This window comes from Sminthopsis crassicaudata, chromosome 4 (assembly GCF_048593235.1).
Source record: "Sminthopsis crassicaudata isolate SCR6 chromosome 4, ASM4859323v1, whole genome shotgun sequence".
NCBI classification, from domain to species: Eukaryota; Metazoa; Chordata; class Mammalia; order Dasyuromorphia; family Dasyuridae; genus Sminthopsis; species Sminthopsis crassicaudata.
In genome coordinates, this window is record NC_133620.1 from 14,718,904 (window position 1) to 14,745,642 (window position 26,739).

The following is a 26,739-nucleotide window of genomic DNA, read 5'->3' on the forward strand; positions in this document are numbered from 1 at the left end:
TTAGTCTTCTGATCTTTAGGTACAGTATTGAGCACATAGGAGATCCTTACAAAATACTTTTAAAAATTAATTGAAGAGGACACTAAAAGCAGATCGTCTCCAGATGAAGCCCCAAAGGGTGAGATGAATTGGTCCCCATCTCCCAAGGCTCTCTTGGAAGAATTCAAAAAGGATCTTAAAAGAGAGTTAGAAGAAAAATGGGGAAAGGAAATGGGAACTTTGGAAAAGGAAACATATTATCTAAAGAGAACTCTTACAAAATAGATTTAGTGAACTGGAAAAAGCATATAACTCTTTATAAAATAGATTTGACAAAAAGAAAACTACTCCTTGAAAAACAGAATTTGTGAAATGGGAAAAAAAAATCCATAGAACAAAACAACTCATTTAAAAATACAATTGGCCAAACACAAAAGAACTAAAAAAAGGAAACTGAAGATAATAATTCACTAAAAATTAGAACTGAGCAAATGAAAAGGAATGACTCCAAAGAAACATCAAGAATCAGTCAAACAAAACCAAAACAATGAAAAAAATAGAAGAAAATGTAAAAAAATTAATTAAATTGAACTGACTTGGAAGCCCCAGAATATTACATCTAAAAACCACACTTAATATATTTGAGAGAAAATAAAATCACTATGAATTCAAAAAATTCAAGATCATTTTGTGATGAAATTATATGTAAATCTATGTATATACACATATATATGGAAAGAGAGTCAGATACGATTCTGAGAGAGAGAATGAGTGAGGCATTTTGGGATACTGGACAGAGAGTCTGTCTCAAAGTCAAGGAGATTTGGGATCAAGGTCTGCCTTTAAGATATAAGTATTGTAAGATTCTACATAACCTCGAAGTGCCCTACACTGCTCTGTAAGACAATAAATTAAAGATCGGAGGCTGATCTGTTTTCATCCAGAAAGTGCCTTTGTTGGAATTCCCCTATACCAATAAAATCACAGATCTGGACAAAAAATTAAAATTAAAATTTAAAAGCACATGTAAGTGTAAATTTTTGTACTTATTAGCAAGCAATTCAGCATAATCTATGTAGGCCATGGAGGATGTGTGTGTATGTGTAGATATATTTATGTATACACACATGTATGCACTTATACACGCATATTTCATGTAAAGCATGTTTCAGAATTTAAAGCTCTGGAGAAATGTCAGCTAAAAATATGTGGATGAAGGAAACAGTAGGATGAGGAGAGGAACAGTGGGACATGTGATTTGGGTATCTCACAATTCACAGAAGTGCTGAAGCTTAGGAAATGAAAAGCATTCTCTGGGATAGAGGGTTTGTCTCGTAGGGTAAGATCACTGAATCACAGATGGCAGATTACAGGAGATCTGTCGAGACCGATCCCTTCCTCTGATGGAGGAGGGAACTAAGGCACAGGGAAGCTTGTCGGGGTCACAGGGACAGAGGGGCAGAAAGGGAGATTCAAATTCGGGGCCTCTGACTCCAGATTTCTCCCGAGAGTTGACCATAATTCAAGTTCTTGCAATCAGGAAAGGCACAGGGAAGGAGAAACAACAAAAATACTGAGAGCCATCAAAGGAAGAAGACAGGAATTAGCTCAGTCAGGGAAGCTGGAAAGGAATTATTTAAGGGATTGGGGTGTTCAGTCACTTGATGAGAACCAACTCGCATTAACAAGCTTCCTCCAGCCTTTTCTCCAAAAGTAGAGAAAAATTAAAAATAAATAAAAGTAGTATTTTTTTAAAACTATCCAACAAGCTTCCTTCAACCTTTTCTCCAAAAGTAGAGAAAAAATAAAAATAAATTAAAGTAGTATTGTTTTTTAAAACTATCCAATAAGCTTCCTTCAATCTTTTCTCCAAAAGTAGAGAAAAAATAAAAATAAAGTAGTATTATTTTTAAAACTATCCTATAAGTTTCCTTCAGCCCTTTCTCCAAAAGTAGAAAAAAAAAATAAAAATAAATAAAAGTAGTATTGTTTTTAGAACTATCCCATAAGTTTCCTCCAGCCTTTTCTCCAAAAGTAGAAAAAAAAATAAAAATAAATAAAAGTAGTATTGTTTTTAGAACTATCCCACAAGCTTCCTTCAACCTTTTCTCCAAAAGTAGAGAAAAAATTATAAATAAATAAAAGTAGTGTTATTTTCCAAACTGTCCAGGAGGACCATCACAGAGAATATCTTTTCCTTCCCCTGAAGAACGACGGAACAATGTTACACGTTACAGAACAACAATAGTAGAGCACACATATCACGTAGGTCCAAAGGTAGGCCACCAATAGGGTGGATGGTTCCTCTCCGAGGAAGAACTTGGACCAGAATCCCACAGCATTCATGAGACAGACCATGACACCAGGAGAGCAGTAACAGACATCCCCGAAATCCCTGATGGAGGAGTTCATCTATGTTGATGAAACTCAATATATGTTTCGATAGAGACATGGGAACTGAACCCACAATGTCACTGACACAGGGAATTCCCTTGTGGAAAAGTTCCCTGCCATGTGCATTGGCAGAGAGGTCCCTAGAACCCCGAGGGACTAAGAACTTTATCCCAAGGAAAACTTTGGTTTGGGATGAACGGAGTTAACATGATGGCGACGCAAAGTGAAATTTAAAGCAAAAACCTTAAAGGGCTTCATTTTTTCCAAGTTATCGGTGAACAAAGTGGTGAGTTCAGCACCAATATCTGCCAAAGTCACAGCTTCCAACCCAGGTTCTGAAAGTTTCTGATTGAGGGCCTCAGGTATCCTGGACAAGAATGCCGTTCTCCAGCCATTACACAGGGGGAGCTGGAAAGGACCTTAGGAGTCATCGAGCCCAACAGCCCTGTTTTACAGATGGGGAAACTGAGGCCGGGGTGTAAGTGCCTTGTCCACATTTATATAGTGAGTTGGAGGCAGGGCAAAGGCCAAAACTCTGTCCCCTGATTCCTAGAGCCCAATGCTGCTTTCTTTTGGGTTTTTTGTAGAGTTAGTTTTTTACTTTTTGGGGGGGGGGGGGGCGGCGGTGCTATCCAATAGGAAATATCATTTCTCTGTTCAAAATTGTTCATGGGCTCCCTAATGCCTTCCACTCAGTAAGTACAAGGTGAAAAAGGCTTAAGGGAAAGAAAGTCTCCTTTAAAACTGCTTTTCTTTGCATCCCTAGTGGTTAGCCCAGTTCCAGGTTTTTAATAATAAATGCTTGTTGATGACTCTCTAAAAAGACTCCCAAGGTTGCCTTGGAAGGTAGTGATCCCCCTGTCTCTGGGGGCATCCAAGGCCCCCAGGACCGTTTGCTGGAGAACTACAGGGGACTTGGCCCGGATGCTGCTCAGGTCCCCTCCAGCTTGGAGGACTGGCTGGTCTCCAGGCCAACGGTCGGAGAGCTCAGCATTCTGCCGAGGTCTCAAGTTGGGGAAGTTTCTGGGCTGGAGGCGCAGCTGGGGGCTTGGGGCCCAGGCAGCGGGCTTGCCCCGGGCTAAACTTACCATTTTCTGGCTGGTCCTTGATGTCGGCTTCACTTGGCTGGCTGGGACTTTCAGATTGACTCGAGTCTGAAAAACAGAAAAAGACAGCCAAAAATTACAGGGTCTGCTGTGGAAGGAGGCTCAGAGGCGCCAGACGTCCTCGGAAGGGTTGAGAGAGCGAAGCAGGAGTGGGGAGGTGAGAACCGGACACGCTGAGGGCCCGGGGCCCGCCCGAGAGGACATGGAACCGGCTCCCGGGCCGAGGGGCCGAGCCCAGAGCTCCTGGGGTCCGCTCCCCCAGCGCCTCCGCTCGGTATTTACTCGCTGGAGTCTGGGGAAGACTTCATCCTTCATGACACCCATCTGAGGCTTGATTCACAGCATAATAAAATGTCAAAACATATTTTGAAGCTGGTATATAAAAGCAATCAAACAACAGTAACAAGTTCTGGTGGGTTTTTTTTAAATCTCTGCAGTAAGGCTGTACAAATTCAGATGAATGCTTGCTGGAGCGCACCCCATCAAAAGTGACGGGGTGCACGCTGGCTTGGAGCAATGAGCTAGGCCACAGGGACCCTTCCCAACAAGTATGAAATGCCATTTTATGGGTTAAATTATCAAATATTAAAATGTTTGGGAAAGTTGGGAGGGAAGCCATGAGGGAGAGGGAGAAAGAATCCCCCACTCAGGCTTGTTTTGTACCTTCAAAAAATACCATTATTTACAAAAGTAGTTCGTTGTCTACGTCACTATAATAACAAATTAAAACAGCTTTTCTGGGCCTCAGTTTTCCCGTCTGGAACAGGATGGAATTAAACTAAATGAACTCTGAGGTTCTTCCTAACTAAAAATCTAAAACGCCTATGACCCTCTTCTGGAAGGAACTGTGGAACTGAAATGTTGAATGATTCTAGTACCAGACTTTGCACTCTCATGGTTTTTCCGTGTTAAAAAAGGAGGGTTTAACTGGGGGGCAATAAAGGGAGAAGATAAAAGGCGCCCATGATGGCAAAAGTAAAAAAATAAAATCATTAAAACGTTAAATATAATAGAACTTCTTCAATTCAACATTTAATAGCACTTTGGTACATGGGTTGTAAGGATCAAATGAGACAATATCTATCTATTAAGCACTTAGCATAGTATGTATCTAATACTTTATAAATTTTAGTTATTATTATTATTATTTATCTAAAACCAGAAAACACCCAATTTCTAATGACAGAGTTTTAAAATCAAGTCAATTTCCAAAGGCCAAAAGAAAGCCCGGTGGGTGTTTGTTGGGCGGCATTCCTAAGTGATTATGCTTACTGGGCAGGGGAGACATCAGACAAAAAAGTGGAGGATTCTGCCTCTAAAACAATTCACAGAAAACTCCCCAAAGAAGGACGCCTTTGGACGGCCTCCATCCCAACTTCACCTCGACTTCCCCAGGTTGAGGATTCACTGAAATTTTGACCAGATTTCTGTAAGAAGTCAAGGCAAGATCAAAGGTCATGAGCCTTCTTTGTGATTAAATGGAAAATCTTACATCTATTGAGGAGAATTATTACATCTTTCTTCTTTTTCTTTGAGGTATTAATAAGCCAGAAAGAATCAGCACTACTAGTGACCCTGGGTCAAACAATGCTAATTTATTGCTTTAGAAAGGCTCCCTCCTTTTAAGCAAATGAGGATTTTAATTATAGGAAAGTACTATAAAGAAAATGCATATTTTAAATATTCAGATTTTTAAAAATATCTATAACCTGGTGACTCTATAGATTAGCTCCCCAGAAAATGCCTGAGAGAATGATTCCGTACCCATTCAAAGGTCTAAGGAACAGGAGGCAAGAAAATTGAAATGGGGATTTAAGCCTGGCAAAGTCATACTTTTAATCATCTGGCAACAGTTTTTGTAGCACAAATAAAAATAAAAGCTCTAAATGTCAAAAAAAACTTTAAAAAAGAAATCGCTTACAATTACTTATCAAAAAGAACAGAAAGTCCTCACCAAAAATTGGAGAAGTGGGGAAAAGATGCCAAAAGCTTTTATATAGGAATCATATTTTAAATGTCAATTACAGAAATTTGCACAGGCTTAGCAGACAGCCGGGGAGGTGAAAATCATTGTTCTTAGAGGAAATTGTGTACTTTTGTCACGATAAGTGATAAATCAATCTTCTAAAAAAATAATAATTTAATGTATTTCAGTGAATGGACAAAACGTTCCTTATTTCTGCCTTAGAAAGGGCTAGTTAAACTGTTGGCACCTCTAACTAAGCTAAAAGGAAAAGATAATATAGTTCTTTTTTTCCAGAAAGAGAAGGTTGCTCCCGCCCCCTTGCCAACCTCAATCATGTCACCGGAGGCGAACATCGTGTTTAATCCATAGGACTATTTTCTTTAGAAATCTGACTCTTTCAACTCTGGTGACTCCAGGTTTTTGGAGAGAAGTTGAGCCCGTATTTTAGTTCCTAAGCATGGTGTCTTTAGTTTTCACCAATTTCCATACACAGGCAATTTAAGAAAAATACAATTTTTGGTCCCACTGGCTTTATAGTAAGTGTGTGGGTTTCCTGAGGGAGCTAATAAAATTAAAAAAGGAAAGATGCTAGTGAACCTAAGCACACACAAACATACACACACACACACACCCTCACAAGCTAAATAGTTCGGAATCTGAAAGTAGTATTCTTTGTTCTTTTGCATTTAACCTTTACATTTGCTTTTCTCCTCTCCCTCTATAAAAATGAAACAGGGATGTAGGACGAGGAACGCGATGAAAGGTAGCAAGATGTGTTTAGGGAATGAATTTTTAAAAACAAAAACTTCTCCACTACACAGTGAGGAGATGGGGAGGAGGGAATTGGTATGCAAGGGGACTGAGCCTGTTTCTGAAAGGCTCAGCAATAAACACTGCAGAAGGCAGCTCTCTGGCCGTAGTTTCACAAATAGAATTTGATTTCTCAAGTTGCAGATCCTGTCATCTGGGAGTGACCTACCTATTAAAATGGACTGGTCATCCCTTTTAACTTTAGTTATCATGGGATGTGAGCAGCCTGGAGGATCCGGTCCCTTCTCCCCCCCTCCCTCATTTTCCTGACATATCTTTCTGACTCCAGTAGAACCTTTGAGTCCTCCGAAAGGCTCCCCAGTTGGGCGTTCCGGATAGAGACTGCCTCTGATATTACAAAGGGTCACTAATGCTTCTGAGTGTGGAGCTGAACAGGTGACTGGCCAGAGGTATAAATTAATTTCTATCCATACATAATTTATCCAAATGAAAGATCTCCTTCTTAAGTGTTTGCATTCAATCAATAATATCACTCTTGGAGCAGAGAAGGTTAACAATTCATTTGCTCCTTTGTTCTCAATAGTTGATGAAGACTTTTCATAACTGAAAAGTACATTTCATAATTGACTCTTTTTAAAATTTTACTTCATAATATTATTGCCACCTGAATTTCACCACATATAATAATAAAAAAATTAGTCAAAGAGAACCGTATTTTGGAGTCCCTCTTGGATCCAGAGGCCGGCAGCACTAGCAGCAGCTGGGAGTTGCCCTGCTGCCTTAGGCTGGCTTTGGTTGGAAGCCAAAGATTTTGAATATTATGATGAAGCGAATGTTATTAAGGAGTATATTTAAATGATTTCAGATGGACTTGGAAACATTATTATGAGGAAGTGCATTAGAGTTATCAATTTTTCTTTTTCATCTGGGGATCAGCTTTTTGTTTAAGGAAGCTTAGACTTCAACATAACCTTGAAAAGTAATGTTTCTTTTGGTTTTTAAAAAATGTATGAGCAGAAATTTAAACCTAAAATAGACAAGGGTAGCATATAGGAGGCTGGGATCAGACCGCTTAATTGAACTAGCATCCATCTATCTCTGCACTTTTATGGCGCCTACGGCCACATTGCCAGAGTGCTCAGACAAAGATATTTCACTATCGACAAAAATCACTGGGGAAAGGAATAAAAGAAATACTAATGCGTCAAGTAGCAGCCTCCGCTTCCATAAGCTGGTTCTTTGTGGGAGTATCAAAAACTCCTAACTGAATTCCTGACTCATCCCCATGACCGGGTATTTCCTCGGCTCTCCGTCCCGTCTTCTGACGGTTCCTCTCTGAAGAGCTCACGTGTACTCCTTGACTTTGCACTGACAAGTGAAGTGAGGTAACCTGCTTAGGACTGATCTATCCCAAATGGAGACTTTCAATGACGTGTTTTATGTTCCTCAAGACAAAGCAAACAGAACCACGAGCCTTTTACCTGTTGGGCCAACTTTCTAAAAGTCACTGGGTAACAGAGCATGAATAAAAGAGGAATGGGTATTTAAATCTTTTTGTTCCAAACTGTCACTGAAGTTGGATGACCTCAGTGCCCAGTGTACTAGAGAGAACATCCCTTAGAGGCTAAGCTCTGGAAGATCCTACTAAGGGAGAAAGGCTTCAAGCCTGAATCTAACCTACATGAGTCCAGAGGAGATGATGATGATGATGATGATGATGATGATGATGATGATGATGATGATGGCTGTGAGGAAGATGACAATTTTGCCCATAGTAATGGAATCTGAGCAGATGTGAAAGGTGTGGTGGAAAAACAACAATGTATTTAGAAGCAGAAAATTCAGAAATCAGAATTTTAGGCTCTCGAAACCCTGCTCCTACTGCCCTGAGACAAACCTCTTAAATCTCTCTTAACCTCAGTTTCCTTCCTTGTAAAATGAAGAAACTAGACTGTTGAGCTCCTCTTCAAGTTATAAAGCCTCTGCTTCTAAAAACATACATAAGATATCGATGGAGCCCATGTGAGTGGAGAAAGTTGGCGTCAAGTCAATGAAATCATGAATATTCTTAGAATATTCTAGGATATTCCTAATATCCTAAATATATGCCCTAAAAAGACAGGCTTATATTCTGTAGAAACGGTCACCAGGGATGCGTGTTGGTTATATTATTATGGAGGCTAAGTGGATTTTAAGGCTAATCCACTCAGGAGGAGAATTGAGAAGGGAGAGAAAAACCATGTAGCATGGAGTCAATATTATTGATCCGCACCTGGAAGGTACCCCTACAGAGGAGATTCTAGGACACAGAGAGAGAGAGAGAGCCCAGGGCCAGTGTGTCGGATGATGGATGGGTCTTTGCATGATAGCAGTAGGGTACGGTGCAAGAAAGGCCTTCCATCTGCTGTTTGCTAATTGCGTCATCTGGAACAACTTAAATATTTCCAAGCCTCAGTTTCCTTTTCTGTAAAATGGAGTTATAAAAACCTGAGAAATAATAGTAGCTACCAACAAAGTTTCACAGGAATGTGGTGAGGGTCTTCTGCAAAACAAGAGCTTTAGAGATGGCAGAGATCATACACACACAAGCAAACTTATATATACATGCAAACATACACATATTTATATATAATATAAATATATAAATATGGTATATACATTACACATGAAATATATTCTAAAAGTAAATGTATTCCATGTATGATGACATATATATATATATTTATACATATATATGTATATGTTTGTGCATATAAATTTATGATAAGATGAACTGGATCCCTCTGAGAGGTTTACCTAAGGCACAGACAAAAACTCTTACTGCATAGACCAATCCCCACAGGCTTGAAATCTCGGGGCACTAGGTGGCGCCATAGTGGATCAAGCGCCAGCCCTGGAGTCAGAGGAATTGAATTCATAGCCAGCCTCAGGTACCCAACACTTACTAGTTGTGTAACCTGGGCAAGACACTTAACCCAACTGCCTCCCCCAAACCCCCAAACAGAAATAAAAGCAGCCTTGAAATCTACGTTGTTAGAGGGAATGCCCCCATTAATACAATCTCAGATACAGCGAAGTCTCAGAGTACAGAAATATTCTAAATAATAATAAAATTAGCTCTTTAAAAATCCAGATTTCATTTATATCAGGAGCTCATGGTGAGAAAATTCCCCCTACACATCCTGATCGGTTCCTGCAACTCACAGTCTCAGAGAGTTGTGTGGGGCACTGAAGGTAACCCTTGAACCCGACATTTCCTGACCCTGAAACTATCTTTCTCCACTGAGCCCCCCCGTGTCTCTCATTGATCACAGTAATATCATAACTGAACAAAAAGGGCAGAGAGAGGGAGGTGCCACCGTATTCTGCGCCTCTACAGGATAGCATGAACACCCATTGGAAGACACTCAAGTTTGGAAATAAGAAAGAGATGAGGAACTGAGGGTAAGAGCAATGCTCTTTCCCCTGCGAGCTGCCCCTCAACAAAACAAACAAGGAAACAGAGATGATATTGATTTGATGTTACTATAGGGGAGATACAGGGGCAGGTGGGGGGGGGGGAAATATGCCGGGAAAATGGAGATTTTTTTCCCTCCACTCCTGACACCGAATGGTTTCAAGCACACGATTCACCCATCTGAGTTTCAATTTCCCCAGAGTAGGATGCTTATAGCAAAGCTGGGATTATTGTCATGACGGCAACTCAAATTTATGTAGTGCATTATATAATACCAATGGTGTGGTATTTGTGCTGTACTTATGAACACCGCATGTGACTATCATTGCCACCCCCATTTAACAGAAGAAACAGAACCACAGAGAGCTGAACTTATTTGCCTGTGAATATATACAACTCTAAATGTAACCAAGAATAAGTTTTTTTAAAAAAGGAAACTGTATATTTAAAGATTTTGCAAGTAGTATTCTTTGTCACTCATTTAGAAGAGAGGAAGGAAGGAAGGAAGGAAGGAAGGAAGGAAGGAAGGAAGGAAGGAAGGAAGGAAGGAAGGAAGGAAGGAAGGAAGGAAGGAAGGAAGGAAGGAAGGAAGGAAGGAAGGAAGGAAGGAAGGAAGGAAGGAAGGAAGGAAGGAAGGAAGGAAGGAAGGAAGGAAGGAAGGAAGGAAAGAAGGAAGGAAGGAAGGAAGGAAGGGAGGGAGGGAGGGAGGAAGGAAGATAGAATGAAAGAAACAAAAAGAAAGAAGAAAAGAGAGAAAGAAAGAAGGAAAGAACAAAAGAACAAGGAAGAAAGAACTAAATGTCCAACAATAGGTATGTAGCTGAATAAATTGCAGCATCTTTATTTAGTGAAATGTCAGTGAAATTAAGGTCAACAAGTATGAGAAATAGAAAGAAAATTGGAAATAACTTTATGCAATAATACAAAGACAAAAAAAAAATAGAACCAGAAGAGGATATTACCTACTAACTATGGCCACGGAAGAAGAGAAGGAAAAGACAGAAAAATCTGATAGGAAAACAGAGGAGGTAGAATAAATAGTGTTAAAATATTTTTTTTCTGAGGAAATAAACGATTAGTTGCGTTAGAGAAAAAAGTTCAGTTGTTTGTACTGATGTTCTACGCTGTTTTTGTTTTGTTTTTTAAATAAAACTGCATCCTGGGCCACTGCCAGCTGTCCTGACTTCTGTCCTGCCATTGCACTTTGATGACTCTGGAGGACAGAGTAAGGCTGAGGACTTTTGCAGCTCGGTCTCACTTAAATCCCAGTCAAGATATTATCCTTGATGTCATTGGGCCCTTCAAAAATGAAGCTGAGATTCTGACTACAAGTCTAATGTTTTTGCCAACATCTAAAATGCTGTTCCACATTTAAGAGCAATAAAAATCCGAAATTATAAAAAATACAGAACATCCACAGATAGGAAAGAAAAATTGGGTCTATGAGGATCCATCAGAGGTACTGGGTTGATTAGCCTGAAAAAATATGTAATGGAAAGGAAACCCTGGATTTGGAGCCAGAGGGCAGGGGTTTGAATCTGGTTCTGCTATTTACCAGCTGAGCGATCTGGACAAGACACTTCCTCTCTGCAGACCTCACTTTCCTCACCTAAAAAATGAGGGGATCTGACTCAATGATCTCTAAAATCTTTTCTGGATTTAATTCTATGACTGTACAAACTTAAAAAAAAAACCTAAGTTATTCTGTGACAATATGATAGTATTTATTTGGATAAACAATAGTCTATCACGAAAAGGGGGACTTAATAAAGTTGGGTTTTTTTTTTTTTTAAGAGCTTCAAAAAGACGATATCCAGTTATCTTTCTTGTGTGACTTAAGTAGGGAGCTGCTACTTTAGACAGAGCTGAGTTACAGAATATCTTAAGGTCTCTTTTGGGTTCACCACTTTAGAATTTGAAAAGCAAGGATGTCAAATGAATATTTTGAAGTTCAAGACTGATCTGTAATGATCATCCCTGTTGCCCAATATTTTGCTACAGAACAAAAATTCCAAAATCTCCTAAATGATCAGGATGGTCTAATTATGCTCAATAGCCAAACAATTAAATACTTGCAGAAACATTTTACATAATTGCTATATGAAATTCAGGAAATGTTCTTATTTTTTGCGGTATACCTATGGCCTTGATGACAAAAATGTTTAAAAATGTTGCACAATTCTTAAATCTCTTTTTTAAAGTCTCAAAAGTCTATCTATCTGTGTGTAGAGGTCATAGGCAAAGTCCAAACTTAGGACAGTGTAAGCATTAACCAGCCAATTTCCATATTAACCAGACAGTTCTGATGAAGAAAGAACAGAATGCAACATGATCACTAAGTCGGCATCATTAAAAAGCAGCAATTATTAGCACTTGGAGTGTATGGGTAATATCTTTCTAAATCCAGTAAGTGAGCAAAACTTTTGGTTTTAATGCAAAAGGTTTAGCATTAACCATTGGAATTTACCCATGATTAAATGAGGTCATGTAAATAAAGCAATCTGCACATCTTAAAAGCATTACATATATCAAATATTTCAGCTAGTATTATTGCTAACCAGATTTGTTTTTTTAAACATAATTCAGCAAGAAACTTAATTTACAAATGCTGTTAAATTATGAAGTGATTATTTTTGCTAACTCTCCGAGTCCTTTCCAATTGGAACTCCCCTCACTTTAAATAAATGAATGATTTTTTTTTTAAGGGAATGGACCCAAGTCCACTGTCTCAATAAAAAAGTAACCGACTTTGAATGTGAATTCCATTTATATACTAATAATCTTAAAATTTTAGCAACCACAATAGGCTTTAGATTTTGCCAGTGGAGGATTCTTGAGATGGCCCTTACGTGTCTAATATTGTCGGGGCTAAGTCAGGGAGGAAAGAGGAGGAAAATGAAAAGAGGGGAGAGCCATGAGTTGGAGGGATGGAACAGAACCTCGGCGGCTGCCCACTCTCATATGGATTCAGATGGAAAGAGGGGGCTATACCCATGTGGCCAGTGTCTTGGAAGAGCTCCATCAGACCACCCAGAGAGTGGCCAGCTGCTGTTCAGGAGACACCCCTTCAACTCTCCTGTCTGACATTTTCAGGATAGTCTTCACATCATTACACAGCTCAAGTGACTGTTCTCTTTCTCAAAACTTTTTTTTGTTTCTTTTTGCGCAAATGCTTTTCTCAGAAAGGATCTGCAAAAAAATATTACTCTTATAGAAATTTGGCAAGGCGGGCTTTTTTCCCCCTTTTTTCTTTCTTTCTTTCTTTTTTTTTTTTTTTTTTTTTTTTTTTTTTGGCATTCCCAGTCCAAGTCCCATCTGTTTAGTCGGGACTCTGTCTGATAAAACTGTTTAGGTTGGAGAGTGAGTCAATAGTTCTACCACCTAGTCATAAACGTGTTGGATTTGTTTGTTTTTGTTTATCTGTTTGTAGGAGAACAAAGAGGTACTGGAAAATGAGGCATAAAAAAAAAGCAAGTAATGCATTAAATAAAGCAGCTTAACCTACTGACGTCCCCAAGTGTTCTGGATTTTGATGCACTAAAAATCACAAGTCGGATTCAAAACCCTGGAAAAGTGTTGTGTCTCAGAACATCAGTCTCCCACAGCTAGGTCTCTCAAGGAGAAATAACTTCACAGTGAAATACAGAGGAAAGGCATTCTAAGGAGTCACGAATGGTTAGGAGAGATTCCCTGACGCCATTTTCTAAAGTTTTCAACATAGGACAGCAACAGAACTTTGAAAAATAAATGTACTAATAACCACGACTTTTAATAATACACTGTCGCTAAAGCGACCTCTCTCCTCTGGGTAGAGAGGTGGTGGACGACAGAAGCAGAAAGACATAAGACATTGTCAGCCTCGGCCAGTGAGCTGATTTCCCCCCCACTGTACTTTGTGGCAAGAGAAGGTGGAGTATTTGGGAAATTACAATAAGGTAAAAAGAGGAATATCCACAGGATATTCAGAATATAATATAATATATATATATTAATATACAAAACCAATACATATAATATGTATCTATCTATATCTGTGTGTGTATGTGAACACAAAAATTTTTTAAACTAAGAGTTCTAAACTTAGGGTTCCTGAACTTTTTTATTAATGACTTTAAAAAAATTGTATTTCACTATATTTGTCATTCTTTGTAATAATTCTATGTGTTTTATGCATTTAAAATATTGTTCTAAGTAGGGATGCTTAGAATTAACCAGACTTTCAAAGAAGCTAATAATACAAAAAAATCTTAAATATATAAACATATATTATACATATATGTATATACATCTAATATATATTCTCTTTTTTTTGACATGATTGAAATAGACTGAAACACTCGGATAAGAGTTTGAAAGATGAAGGAGAGTGTTTATCTCTATTTTAAGAAATAACAGCCTGAGATGCTTTGGGAGAACTGGACTGAGCTGAAACCAAAAGCACCGGCTCAGCCCGGCTGCAGCATCTAGCCAGAGGCCTGTCTGTGGCAGATTAGCCTCCAGATACCAAATTACTTAATACCCCAGGAACCTCTTATTCCTTTCCCCCTCACACAAAATTAAATGTATATTATGGCTTGTGATGGGAAAGGCAGTTTAGTATAGTAACGACATGTATGAACATAGAAAAGTTCATTTGTCTTTGGGGCTTTCAGGTTTTTAAAAGCAGTCCATTAATGAGTCAAAAGGCAATTAATACAGAAGGAGGCAGGGAAGCACGAGCTATTCTAAACAATTTTTTTTCATATGTCTAGAATTCTGGGAGAATTGCTTTTTTAAATGAAAAGCGAATTACTGGGTCTGCAAGTTGAGTGTGGACTTTCCCAGTCACCATACCTTGTGTCTTATACTCAGTGCTCATTTACATAACTGCTCATCCAGACACATTTTCTTTTTTTTTTTTTTTCTTTTTAAATCAACCTGGACCTATGGCCAATATGCTCCAACTCTTCAATACCCAAATAAAGATTCTGGTGTAAAATCCCAGCAAAGCAGGTCTGTTTTTTTTTTTTTTTTTTTAATTTGTTTTGTTTCGTTTTAAGAAGAAGGTTCTTAATTCTCCAATACTGGGAAAGAGATTATCACTGATAATGGAAATGGAAATTACAGCTCGCTGTTGTTTATTCCAGACAGACACTTGTGTGTTAAGTCTGTTTATCAGGCAACACTTTGTCTAAGCCAGGAAGTAGTCATCCTTTGTAACAAGATGTATGCAAATGATTTTCCCATCAGCCTCTGCAACGAGACTGTGGCCCGCACAAAAAAAATCCTTGTTCCTTGACCAGTAAGAAGCCACCTCAAAAGTAGACTAGCCCCTGAGCACAGCCAGCCAGGGCGATGCTGGTGCGTTTCAATGAGCTCCGACCATGTGCTCGCAGTCTGTTGCTTTTTATTCCAAGCCCATTTTGTGTATTACATCTGCTTTTCGGGCAAGACTTTGTCTAAGTCAGCTGGAGCTTTATAACCTGAGCAGAAAAAAGAAGCCCCCGGAATAACCAGGGAGGAAGAGCTCCAAGCCCCTGGCCCTCCCGGGTCCAGAGGACGGCTCCAAGTCCAAGAGCCACTTTTATATCTGCCCAGAACGGGGAGGACCATCAGCCTCGCTTTCGGAGCCATCAGTTTCTGCTCCTTGTCAGTTTTGGGGCTGCCATTCTAGAATCCTGGGACAAAGTTTGGGATTTCTGCCCAGGCCGTGGAAGGGTCCGTAGATGTGCATGAAAAGCCCTTTTGGGTTCCTGGCTATCAAATAAATACAGAAGCTCGAACAAAGAAACAGTTATTGGATCGACTTCGGCCTCCGATGTCCTATATTGGAGGATACGTCCAATGTCATAGCCTCCAGTTGATAGGGTTAATTTTTAGGGATTATTGTGTGATTTAAAGGGAAAAAAAAAACTTATAATGGACCACTTTCCTGCCCCCTGTAAACATGAATACACTTAGCTTCATTTTCCCCCCTTTCTCTTTAAAAAAAAAATTTCCAAAGGGCTTGAAAATCCTCCCCAAAGGAATCCTATTGGTTCAGCCCCTGTCTTCCTAGACAAAATAAACACTTTAGGACTTTCCTTGTTTGTATTCTCCTCAGTGGTGGTGTATGCATCAGCAGCTAAAAACAAAGAAACTTTTTAGCAGCTCAGACAAAATGCAGAAGCTTTCCCAAACAACTGAAGCAAAGGGGTGGGGGGAGACCAGGGAGGAGGCGACTGGGGGTGGGGAAGCATTCACAAAGTCTGACAGTCCATTCAATATAGGGATGATGGCTAAAATGCATCCAGGGTCCCCTTGCTAATTAAATATGCATTGGCACAGTTCTGATCGATGCGAGCCACGGATCAAATGACACACCTGCAAAATCTTGAGCCCCAAGCTCCCAGGGAAAAAGAAAAAAAAAGGGAAAAAGCGGCCTTGTCTCCTTATCTTTTGTTTTCAAAGGCTCTCCATTTCTGTGCTTAGATATCTAATTTAATTCTCTCACCCCTCAGCAAACTGGATTAGGGAAGTCAATACGGCCTTTGTGCATCCCAGGAACACACAGCTTTCCTTTGATTCAATTTAGCCGTGACCTTTAGACAAAGATAATGACGGGCTCCAAGAAAGGGGAAGGCTTTAAGGAAGACCCCAGAAAGAGGGCTCCCCAGGGGAAGCACAGGACGAGACAGCAAGGTGGCATGGAGACACAGAACTGCCTGCCCTTAAAGGGGATGGAGGGAAAGGGGGAGCGAGGCGGGTTACTAAATGATGTCTAATTATTAAAAAAAAAAAAACAGGGACAAAGGTTCTCAGAAAGGTGGGGGGCCAGGGGTGTGCAATGGCACATACGTCATCGTACCTGATAATAACGTCTGCTGCTTTTGCTTAACTTTTTTTCTTTGCTACAAATAAGGGAGGATGCTTTTGTGGAGGGGCCATGTCCCCAAATGGCTGTGATAGAAAGGCAAAAATATAAAATATAAAACATGAAAACAATGATTGAATGAATAAAATGGGGTGGTCCATTTGTATGCTGCAACCTTGAATATTGAGGGCCATAGAGAAAAGTGTGATAGGTGTGAGCAGCTTCCTGCACCTCCCAACAGAAGGAAAAATGTAGACAGGAGGATAGCAAAGAAATCTAGGCTCACCAGGTACCTAGACAGAAGGAAAGAAAAGGAATGGACTGAGCCTTCTTCCACAGTGAGTTCACAGTCCCACTGAGTGGCCTTGCTCTGGTTATCTCAGCCAGGGCCTGGTGGGTAGCCCACCAGGTGGCTGGATGCTTGTGGCTCCTGGAAGAATCCCACGAAACCACTAATAAGCAATTCTCTGCTTTCCAAAAGCCACAAGAGTGCGATCCCAGATCCTTGAGAGAAGCAGAATATACCAAAGCATAGAGTCGTAGAAGAGAGCTCAATGGCAAGGATCAATAACGGCGCCAGTTCTTAGCCTAAAACATAGGTCAGTGGAGGAGGAGCCAGTGTGTCCGTTCAGATTTTGGAGGATGACCCAGAACGGGATTGGCCTTGCCCCATCTCTCTCCTCCCCAGGCCATGTTCCCACACGCAGCCTTAGGAGTTTATGTTCCTAAAGCAGAGGCTGACCTGCCAGTCTCCTGTTCCAGAAACCATGATGGCAGAACTCAGACTGAGAGATGAGAGCAACCATTGAATTCAACCTTTTCCCTTCCTGGCGAGAAAGCTTAGGCTGTGACTTGGGCAAGCTCATAGAGCAAGCAGCAGAGACAGTTTTCCTCTTCTAACTCCAAATAGGAGATGTTTCCTAACTGTATCATATTCACTTTCCCCTCTACAATGGCTTTCAAGGGGTTAACAATGGACCAGCCAATGATGGAAAGCTGCAGAATCTGGGCAAATCAGAATTCTATCCTGCCTTTGACTGAAAATAAAAAAAAAAAAGTCTATGACTGTCATGGTAGCCACCCAAGAACCAAAGCAAGGGATTCTTATTATCACCTCACTGTACCTATCATTTGGGTATTTCCAGAAAAACAAACCTTAATTTAAAATGACACATTCCCAAGATTATTTCTCATCTTCATTTTGAAAATGATTTCATCTGGAGGCAGCGTGACACAGCAGGAAGATCCTGGATTTGGAATCCGACCTCCTGATTCTGTGACTTTGTGCTCTGGGCATGAATGACCTTGGGGTGTCCTTGGATTTATTTCTACATCTGTCAAAGGAGTAGGTTAGAGAGAGGATCCCTAAGATCCCTCCAGTGTCATCTATGATCTTCTCCCCGACTTTACATGGTGTTCTCTCTCTCTCTTATACCAGAACTTCTGTAATACCAGAACCAGGACTGGGGTACAACCTGTTACTACATAACAGGGACTCATTAACAAATGCTTGTTTCTGCTCTTCTTCTATTTCTAATAATTTGGGGGAATTCTCCTATCAAGATCCAGAGATATTCTATATTCACATTCACATCAATAAGCATTTATTAAGCATCAGCTGTATGCCAGGCTCGAATATATAGCCAGAGAATACAAAGAAAAGCAAAAACGAGCGCCTTCCCTCAGAGAGCTTATGGTCTAAAGAAAAACAAGTATATAACAAGCTATAGTAGGGTAAACTAGGAGGAGTCTCAAAAGGAAAGCTATAAAGTGGAACCATCTAGGCTGACTTTCTTCACCTAGAAATTATGTCCTGAGCAGGAGGTGATACTGTTAACCAAGGCCTTTCAACAACCAAAGTTAATTAGATATGCAATGAAAGAGAAATGGCAGGTTCCATAGGGTTCCATAGGACAAAGTTTTCTCATGTACATATGAATAAATTAAATGTGGTGGAGATTTTTAATAAGACACAGTTTACCACAGACCGGTCTCCTCCAGAATCTTTGGCTGCTTTTTTTTTTTTTAATTTTTTTTTAATTTTAATTTTTTTTTATTCATTTTTCCAAATTATCCCCTCCCTCCCTCCCCCCATGACAGGTAATCCCATACATTTTACATGTGTTACAATATAACCTAGATACAATATATGTGTGTAAATATTTGGCTGCTTTTTAACCAATGAGATGGTAAAACAATGGCTCGTTAGCAGGGCTGGAGCAGAGTGGTTTGTTCAGGTATGGGTTGGATCAGTCAGCCACTGCATTCATGAACAAGTCACTTAACTAACGTGAACCTCATTTTGCTCAGTTACAAAATGAAAGGGTTGAACAAAAAGACCTTCTAGCTCTAAATTCTGAATCCTAAGTCACTTTACCACTTTAAGCCTCAGTTTCCTTATCTGTAATATGAAGGGACTGGATCTCTTCCAAGCCTATACCTTATTTTATGTGACTGAATCACTTCATCTTCAGGCTTCAGTTTCCTCATTTGTAAAATTTTGGAGATGGAGAAATTCACAACTAAGACACTTTCTATCTTTAAACTCACAGATTGCCAAGAACGTCTTCATTGAGGCTACAGAATTTATAAAAGTTTCTGATGAAATTCTCCTCTGAAAATAAGAGCAATACAAAAAGTTTTCTCTTGGGGAGATTATAGAAGCTTTGGGGGAGACAAAGTCTCTTAAAGACTCAAAAAATAGACCCTACTGCCCTCATTTATTCATTGTTATGAACTTAGGTTGTGGAGATCAGCCAGCTGTTCTCCCTATTCCAGTGTAGTGGGGATCCAGACTCCCTATGATTGAGGGACTTATTTGGAAGTGCCATAAATCATAATAGTGGCTGTGAACACCAGAGCTGGTTCTAAACTAGCTGTGCTAAGCTGAGAGCCGGACAGAACTTAAGTTATGGCACATACGAATGACCCGCAATGGGCAGGATTGGGGATTCTTCCTTTTGGCAATTTTTCCAAACTCCCAAGAAGCATGGAGTTTCCAAACCCCCATTCTCCCAAGGAGTTTCTTAACACTCCGGCAACCCCGGAGGTCACTGGTATTTTGTTTTGTTTTATAAAACAGGGCACCATTAAATATCAAAGTGATATTGAATCAATGTTGTCTCCTGCTTATAAAAATAAAATATGAACTGAAATAATAAATGAATATCAAACTCGAACCCATCTTATGCATCTGAAATAATTTGCTTACAATTTTCCCTTCATCGATCATTTTCCCCGAGTAACAGGGTTTATGAATTCTGGAATATTGGGATATGAGAGCATGGTAAGAATTAAAAGCCAGGAAAACCATATGGTCTATCTAGAACTGGCTACATGCTTCTGGAAACAGAAACGACTGGTGTCAACAGAAGAAGTCCCAAATATCCAGACTATTATTAATGTCTCTCTCCTCGGGGTCTCCATTTTTAAAGGTTCAATTAGCCCCATAGAAAATACAAATTATTTTCATTCATAGGATTATAGATTTTAAGCTGGAGGAGACTTATTCCCTCAATAGAAAGAAGTAACTCAGTTCTCCCATGGTCAAATGAAGGTTCTTGAAAGACCTGAGTTTCACTCAGCCCTCATCCATACCCTGAAAAGTCATTTAACTTCTGATTAACTCTTTAGATAGATATGGTGCAACATTTTATATACATTATCTCATAACAGCTGTGAGTTAGTTATTAGTTACTCCAAGTATGATTTATTCCCATTTTATAGATGAGCGAACCTTGTTCTAATGCTGGAAGGGACCTCAAAGATCACCTGGTTCAACCTCTTCATATTTTATACATGTATGGAAACGGAGCCCTAAGAGAGTGGAGGGGAGCTGTCCAAGATCACAAAGGCAATGGTAGTCAGGAAATTCAGTCAGTCCCTTTCTCCCGTCTGTATTCATTGCTTTTCCATGATCACAAAACCTCCTCATAATCACACAGCTTTTAAGAGGTCAGAGATGGAAAATGAACCCTAGTCTTCAGACTTCACATCCAGATTTCTTTCCAAAAACACAAACAATTCTTCCATATTTGTATTCCCATCACATGCAATTTTTAAAACATACCCAAACCATTCTGTTTACTAGAAAACTTCTGCTTGGGTTAACAATGCTTTCTCCTCAACATGTCCAATGCTGTGTTTTAAAATTAATTACAGTACAGAATTTCTCAACTCTTTCCCATGGGGAGTTGGGCTAATGCTGTAGAATATTGGGAATCACACTCAGAAAGGACTCGGTACCTTCCACTGGGTTCTTGAGTATCACGAGAGTGGGGAGTGACCAAGCACAGGGCAGCAAGAATTCTCCAAGAGACATTAGCCCAAACCAAAGCCATGTCTGAATCAAAGACAATGGGAGAGGGCATTCTCCAAAACATCAGGTGGCTTGACTTCATAACCACAACTGAAGTCGTAATCGGATTTGATCACTCACCTAGAGCATCTGGAGGACCTAGGATAACTGGGAAGTAGTAATTTGCCTAGTGGACTAGGTAAAATGGAGGAGACCAGAATCCTAGGTCTAGAGCTAAAAGGAACCTTAGACAACATGGAATCCAAATCCTGTATTTTACAAATGAGGAACAGAGAGATTTCGGTGAATGATTTGTCCAAGGTCACTCACCAGGCAGAGTGAGGATCTGAATCCTCATGGTCAAATCACGTCCTCTTGTCACTGTCCCACTTGAGAAATTGCATTAAAAAGCTTCTCGTTAGAATGCAGATTTGGGGTTCCTAAAATGTAGGCGCCGATACAAATGGGAGAAAATTGGACCTGTTGATCATCAGGAACAAAGAAACAGCTCAAATATGGGTGGTCTTAACTCTTAACTCAGTTTTCAAACCTGCTGTGCTGAGACTTTGGGGACATTCAGTCCAAGCGTGATTCATTTAAAGACAGATTTAAAACTCTGGGAAATTTTCACAGATCCAGTCCGTGAGCAGAAGAGCTTTCCCATTTCAATCTCATCTCATGCCATCAGATCTTGGGGTCTGATTATCGATTTGCCAAGTCTTCTTTGTTTTGTTTCATTCTGTTTTCAGAATTGATCTCTATTCTCGTGTGTGTGTGTGTGTGTGTGTGTGTGTGTGTGTGTGTGTGTGTGTGTGTAGGGGTGGGGAAAAAGAGGGGGAGATCGAGCACCTTCGATCTCAGGAACTCATTGGGGATGAGTAATATGCTTACTAATAATCCTAAAATTAAATTGTCTTCCACACAGTTCTTACTAATAGCTTCTGTAGGATTAGCCAGATGAACTCTCCCTCCTTAGGATGTGCTCCAGTCAGTTTTTCTCTCCTGCATTTATTCTAATTAATGTCACTGAGATAATAATGGACATTTATATAGTGCTATAAAGCCGTCCCCATTTGAACTTCCCAACAACCTCGTGAGGCAAGTACTTCAGCTATTTTCACCCTCATTTCACAAATGAGGAAACTGAGGCTAAAAAAATGAAGTCATTTTCCCAGAACCACTCAGCCAGTAAATGTCATGGGCAAGGTTTGAATCTAGGCCCTTCTGTTTAAAGTCAAGCACTCTATTTGCAGAGCTACGCAGTCCTGCTCAAGTACAGGTATGTTTGGATTTCCACAACTTCTCATCAATTGTCTCAACGGGTGGTCTATTATTGAGTCTCTTCTTGAATTCACTCCCACTGTCCTTTAATAGCTCACCCAAGACAATTCCAATGGACTTGGGATGGAAAATGCCATCTGCATCCAGAGAGAGAACTATGGATATTGAATGTGGATCAAAGCATACTATTTTTACCTCTCGTACGATTTGCTTTTTCTTTTTCTTTGTTCTTATTTTTCTTTCACAAAATGACTAATACGGGAATGTTTAAAACAATTGTACATGTAGAACCTATGTCAGATTGCTTACTGTCTTCCAGGAAGGGGGAAGCATGGGAATGAAAGAGAAACAAATTCGAATTCAAAATCTTACAAAAAGGGATGTTCAAATCTATCTTTACATGTTTAAGTAGAAAAAATAAAATACTATTGAAAAGTTTTTTAATGATTTTTCTAAAGAGGGTTTCTAGAAATCAACCTTCCTCATGTTGAACAATCAAGTTTATTAAGAGAGGAACGTGGATTCAGGACTGGAAAACAAAAATGAAACTCTTCTTTAGAATCAGAGCTTTCTTTAAAAGTGGAATTGAGGGTTTGTAATGTGATCCTTCTTACTGAAGGCCTGCAAGTAGAGCCTGGAAAACCACTTGCTGGTTATGGAGTGAAAAGGTGAGACATACAGAAGTAGGGGGATGAGGATCATATCTCTGAAATCTTTCATCTAAGGAGCTCCCACCTGAGCTTATCTATAACTCCCGATCTCAGGCTGTTGCCCAGAGCTCTGAGAGTTAAGTGATCCTGAAAAAATCAGCTTTCTATCGCTATACAAGTAGTAGAGGTAGAGGCTAGCAACTGGGGGTATCAGGAAACACTTCTTTTAGGTTTGAGGGGAGCTTGGAAGGAAGCTGTGGATTCTGGGACACAGGTTCATGCTCTTCCCCCCACACCGGCATATTGAAGTTGTTCCACTTTGCCACTGTCCCACTTTCAAGTGCCAAATCAATCCCTGCCCATAGTGTTGTAGCCTAATCAACCCCAAAGATCCCAGAATATCAGTGAAAAGGGACCCCAAAGGCCATCTAGTCCAGTGGACTCTTGAGCAAGAATCCCTTGTCCATCTCTATATGTAAACATCATTTCCCCTAATCAAGTACCAACTTCCTGAGCGCAGGAACTGTTTAATTTCTGTGGCGTAGACATCTAGCAGTCACTTACTAGATATTTTTGATTGATTTTACCACAAGAGAAAGAGACACTTGTGGTACTCTAATACTCGGCCCAGGGGTGCTGGATGTAGATTGGATTGGAAAGAAATACACTCCCAATAGTGCCTTCCAATGTTCCAAGACTGCCACTCAAAATCAAACTGCCAAGACTGCTCCAGACATATTGACTACTGGGTAACGTCTTCAGATCCATATTTGAAAGAAAAATTCCAAAGTCAAGCTAGTGACTGGACTGACTTCCTGGGCAGGAACGTGAAGTCTGTGAGGGATGGAGGTGGTCATTCTCACTGGCTAAAGGGCAGATTTTAGAAGTGCAAAGAAGATACAGAATTAGCTGGTTTCATGGAGAGCAAAAGGATAGGATGTATTCTTCTCAACCATGAACTAAGGTCCTAGAAAGAAATAAGGGCAAACTTTGGACCAGACGCTTCTAAAGTCTGGAAGCCTGGAGAAATGCTTTATAGGGAATCAGTGTAATCAAAAGAGCGTTGTAAATAATGTTAGGGAAAAAGAAGAGAATCCCAGGATTAAGGCATAAAATCAGATTCTTTGGTAGATAAAGATATGATACAGAAAGAAAGAATAATTTATGGGTGCTAACAGCAAGGAAGAATGTTGAGTGTAAGTTTGTGAATATGATTAGAAAACCATTTTTCCTTATTTCTCTACTTAGTACTTCTTCCTAGAACCTCCAAAATTTCTTTGCCTATTTTACATATTCCGTGCTTATTATCTATGTCCATATAGGATACTTATTTGCCTCAGTTTCCTCATCTGTAAAACGAGCTGGAGGATGATGTTCTTGGTGGAGACAAAATTTAAGTAAGACACGACAACTATCATAGGGAGTTGTACAATGTTGAGGGGGAGCTGAGGCTGAAAGAATGGAAGAGCTTTCAATAAATGTGGATGGCATGGGGGTAGTGGGGGCTTTGGGAGCAGTCCCCATTTCAAGGCAAGGACCACAATGGGAGCCAACAAATGGAGACAAGCAAGAGCAAGTTAAGCTGAAATGCTGAGTATGTGAAAGGGGGAAAGTATTCAATAAGAACCAAAAAGTAGATTAAAAGTGGATTGTAAGCAGTTCTGAAGGTTGACATAGAGCACTGAAGTTGAGAGGATTATAGAGCCCTGAAGGTTGACATAGAGCACTGAGATTGAGAGGATTGTAGAGCCTTGAAGGTTGACATAGAGCACTGAAGTTGAGAGGATTATAGAGCCCTGAAGGTTGACATAGAGCACTGAGATTGAGAGGATTGTAGAACCCTGAAGGTTGACATAGAGCATTGAGATTGAGAGGATTGTAGAACCCTGAAGGTTGACATAGAGCATTGAAGGTGAGATGGATAGTAGAGAGCCCCGAAAGTTAACATAGAGCACTGAGATTGAGAGGATTGTAGAACCCTGAAGGTTGACATAGAGCATTGAGGGTGAGGATAAGGAGCTGCTGAAGGTTGAGTAATAAAGATATGACAATCAATATGAAAATGATTATGGTAAGAGAATGCAAGATGGACAACAAAAGGAGAAGCTAACATTGTTGCCATTCGCAGGTCAGCAATCCTTTCCTACATAATTCCTGAAAGTGCATTAAGTAAGACTTTGCTTGAATACTCCCAGTGACAGAAAACTCACCACCTGAAAGCCAGTACTTTCCATTTTGGAATGGGTCTAATGGTTGGAAAGATTTTGCTCATCCTGAACAGAAATCTTCTTTCTTGTAAGAAAGGGCAGAGAGTGAAAGGGCTTGGCCATTAATTAATTTCCCCAAAATTAAACACCTACTATGTGCAGAGTGCTCCTTGCACTCTGTCCTTGCAGTTCATTGCTTGAAAATCAATATTTTTAAATGCCCAACTTAAAAGAAAATCATATTAACATGAAAATCAGGGCATTCTGATCTATGAGAACCACGTCAGCTTTGTTGAGACACGTCCAAGCAGTATAGGAGAAATCCCTTGAAGGCATCTTAGTCAGCCTTGCTCTGAACAACAGCCTGGATCAAAATATTCGGGCTATTGAATAAGAAAATAGCAACACTTCATGAGTGACAAGATCCCGAAAGAAACTGTTCAGTGTTCCAGACCCCGAGCAACACTGAAGAGAAGTAGCTCTCTAAGACCGTCTCTGAGGATAACTGATCTTGATGCAGTCACAACGCAAGACCCAGGCACTCCTCTGCTCAAGAGCCTCTCATAGCTCACTCCTTCCAGAGCAATATAAACAGTAGCTGTTCTTATTATCAAATACATTCTACTCCTTCTGTCTCTTCCACACACACTGGTTCTAGTGGCCAGGTGTACAAGCCATCTCTTGCATGCAGAAAGCACTGTAATTCTTCCTACCACTGGGGCTTTGACCTAGAATGATACTCTGCCTTCCAAAAACGATCAACTAATTTTTATAGCACCTACTATGTGCCATGTACAAGGCTGCTAAGTGCTTTACCATTATTATATCATTTCCTCCTCACAACCACCCTGGGAGGTAGATTATTATCCCCATTTAACACATGGGAAAACAGAGATCACACAGCTAATGGGTGTCTGGAGCTAGACTCAAACTCAGGTCTTCCTGACCCCAAGCACAAAAGGCATCTCCTCTCTGAAGTCTTTCATGATTCCCTTAGACGGCACCGAGAAGGGCGATCTTCATGTTCCCGTCAGATGGCACTGAGAATTCTTCCATTAAAGTGGGATCTGCCACAGGAGCTGCCCCTCACTGCCCAGCACAGCTATTTCTTGGCACCCAGTGGCTAAGTAACCACCTATTGACTGATATGATTCACTTTTGTCTAAGCGTTATATGGCGTTTCCCAATTATATGTGGAAAAGACGCTTTACTGGCTCCATGAAGGTAGGAAGTCCATCAAAGTTATCTATTTAACTCCTTCGGAACCTAAGCTTTGTGCAAATGCTGCCTTCCATTACTCAGAATTTATGGACTACTTAACAAATAAGCATGTCTTAATTTTGTGTCAAGCACCGTGCTTTGCACTAGGACTACGAGGGATGACAAAAATAACCCTGTTCCGGTGGGCAAAACACCACACATACAATGCGAGCACATGTTACATACAAGTCTGTACAATGTATACACAAATTATATACAAAGTAAATACAAGATGGTCTCAGAGGGAAGAATAATTCCCCACTGGGGGAGGGAGGGAAGTTGGGCTCTGAGCTGACGGATGTTGAATAAATGAATATTATCAAATAATTATGGGAAAACACATGAAGAAAAAAATGAAAGAAATGACAAGAATAATAAAAAGAAAAATATAAGTCACAAAAAGAAAAGCTCAAAATACCAATTTTCTCCTAAATCAATTAAATCAACAAGTATTTATTAAATGCTTACTATGTGCCAGACACTATGCTATTAAAGATAATTAGAATACAGATATCCCTGCATAAAGATGTTCTGGTTAA

At 40.0% G+C, this 26,739-nt stretch overlaps 1 protein-coding gene across 4 annotated transcripts in view; it reads right to left on the reverse strand.

Annotated features, from left to right (window-relative positions):
• Positions 1-26,739, reverse strand: part of NFIA (nuclear factor I A) — a 672,686-nt gene that overhangs the window by 190,965 nt on the left and 454,982 nt on the right. For all 4 annotated transcript variants that reach the window (XM_074265783.1, XM_074265784.1, XM_074265782.1 and 1 more), the window contains exon 3: positions 3,462-3,527. In XM_074265783.1, the coding sequence (XP_074121884.1) occupies positions 3,462-3,527 (66 nt within the window). The remainder of the gene's footprint in view (positions 1-3,461; positions 3,528-26,739) is intronic.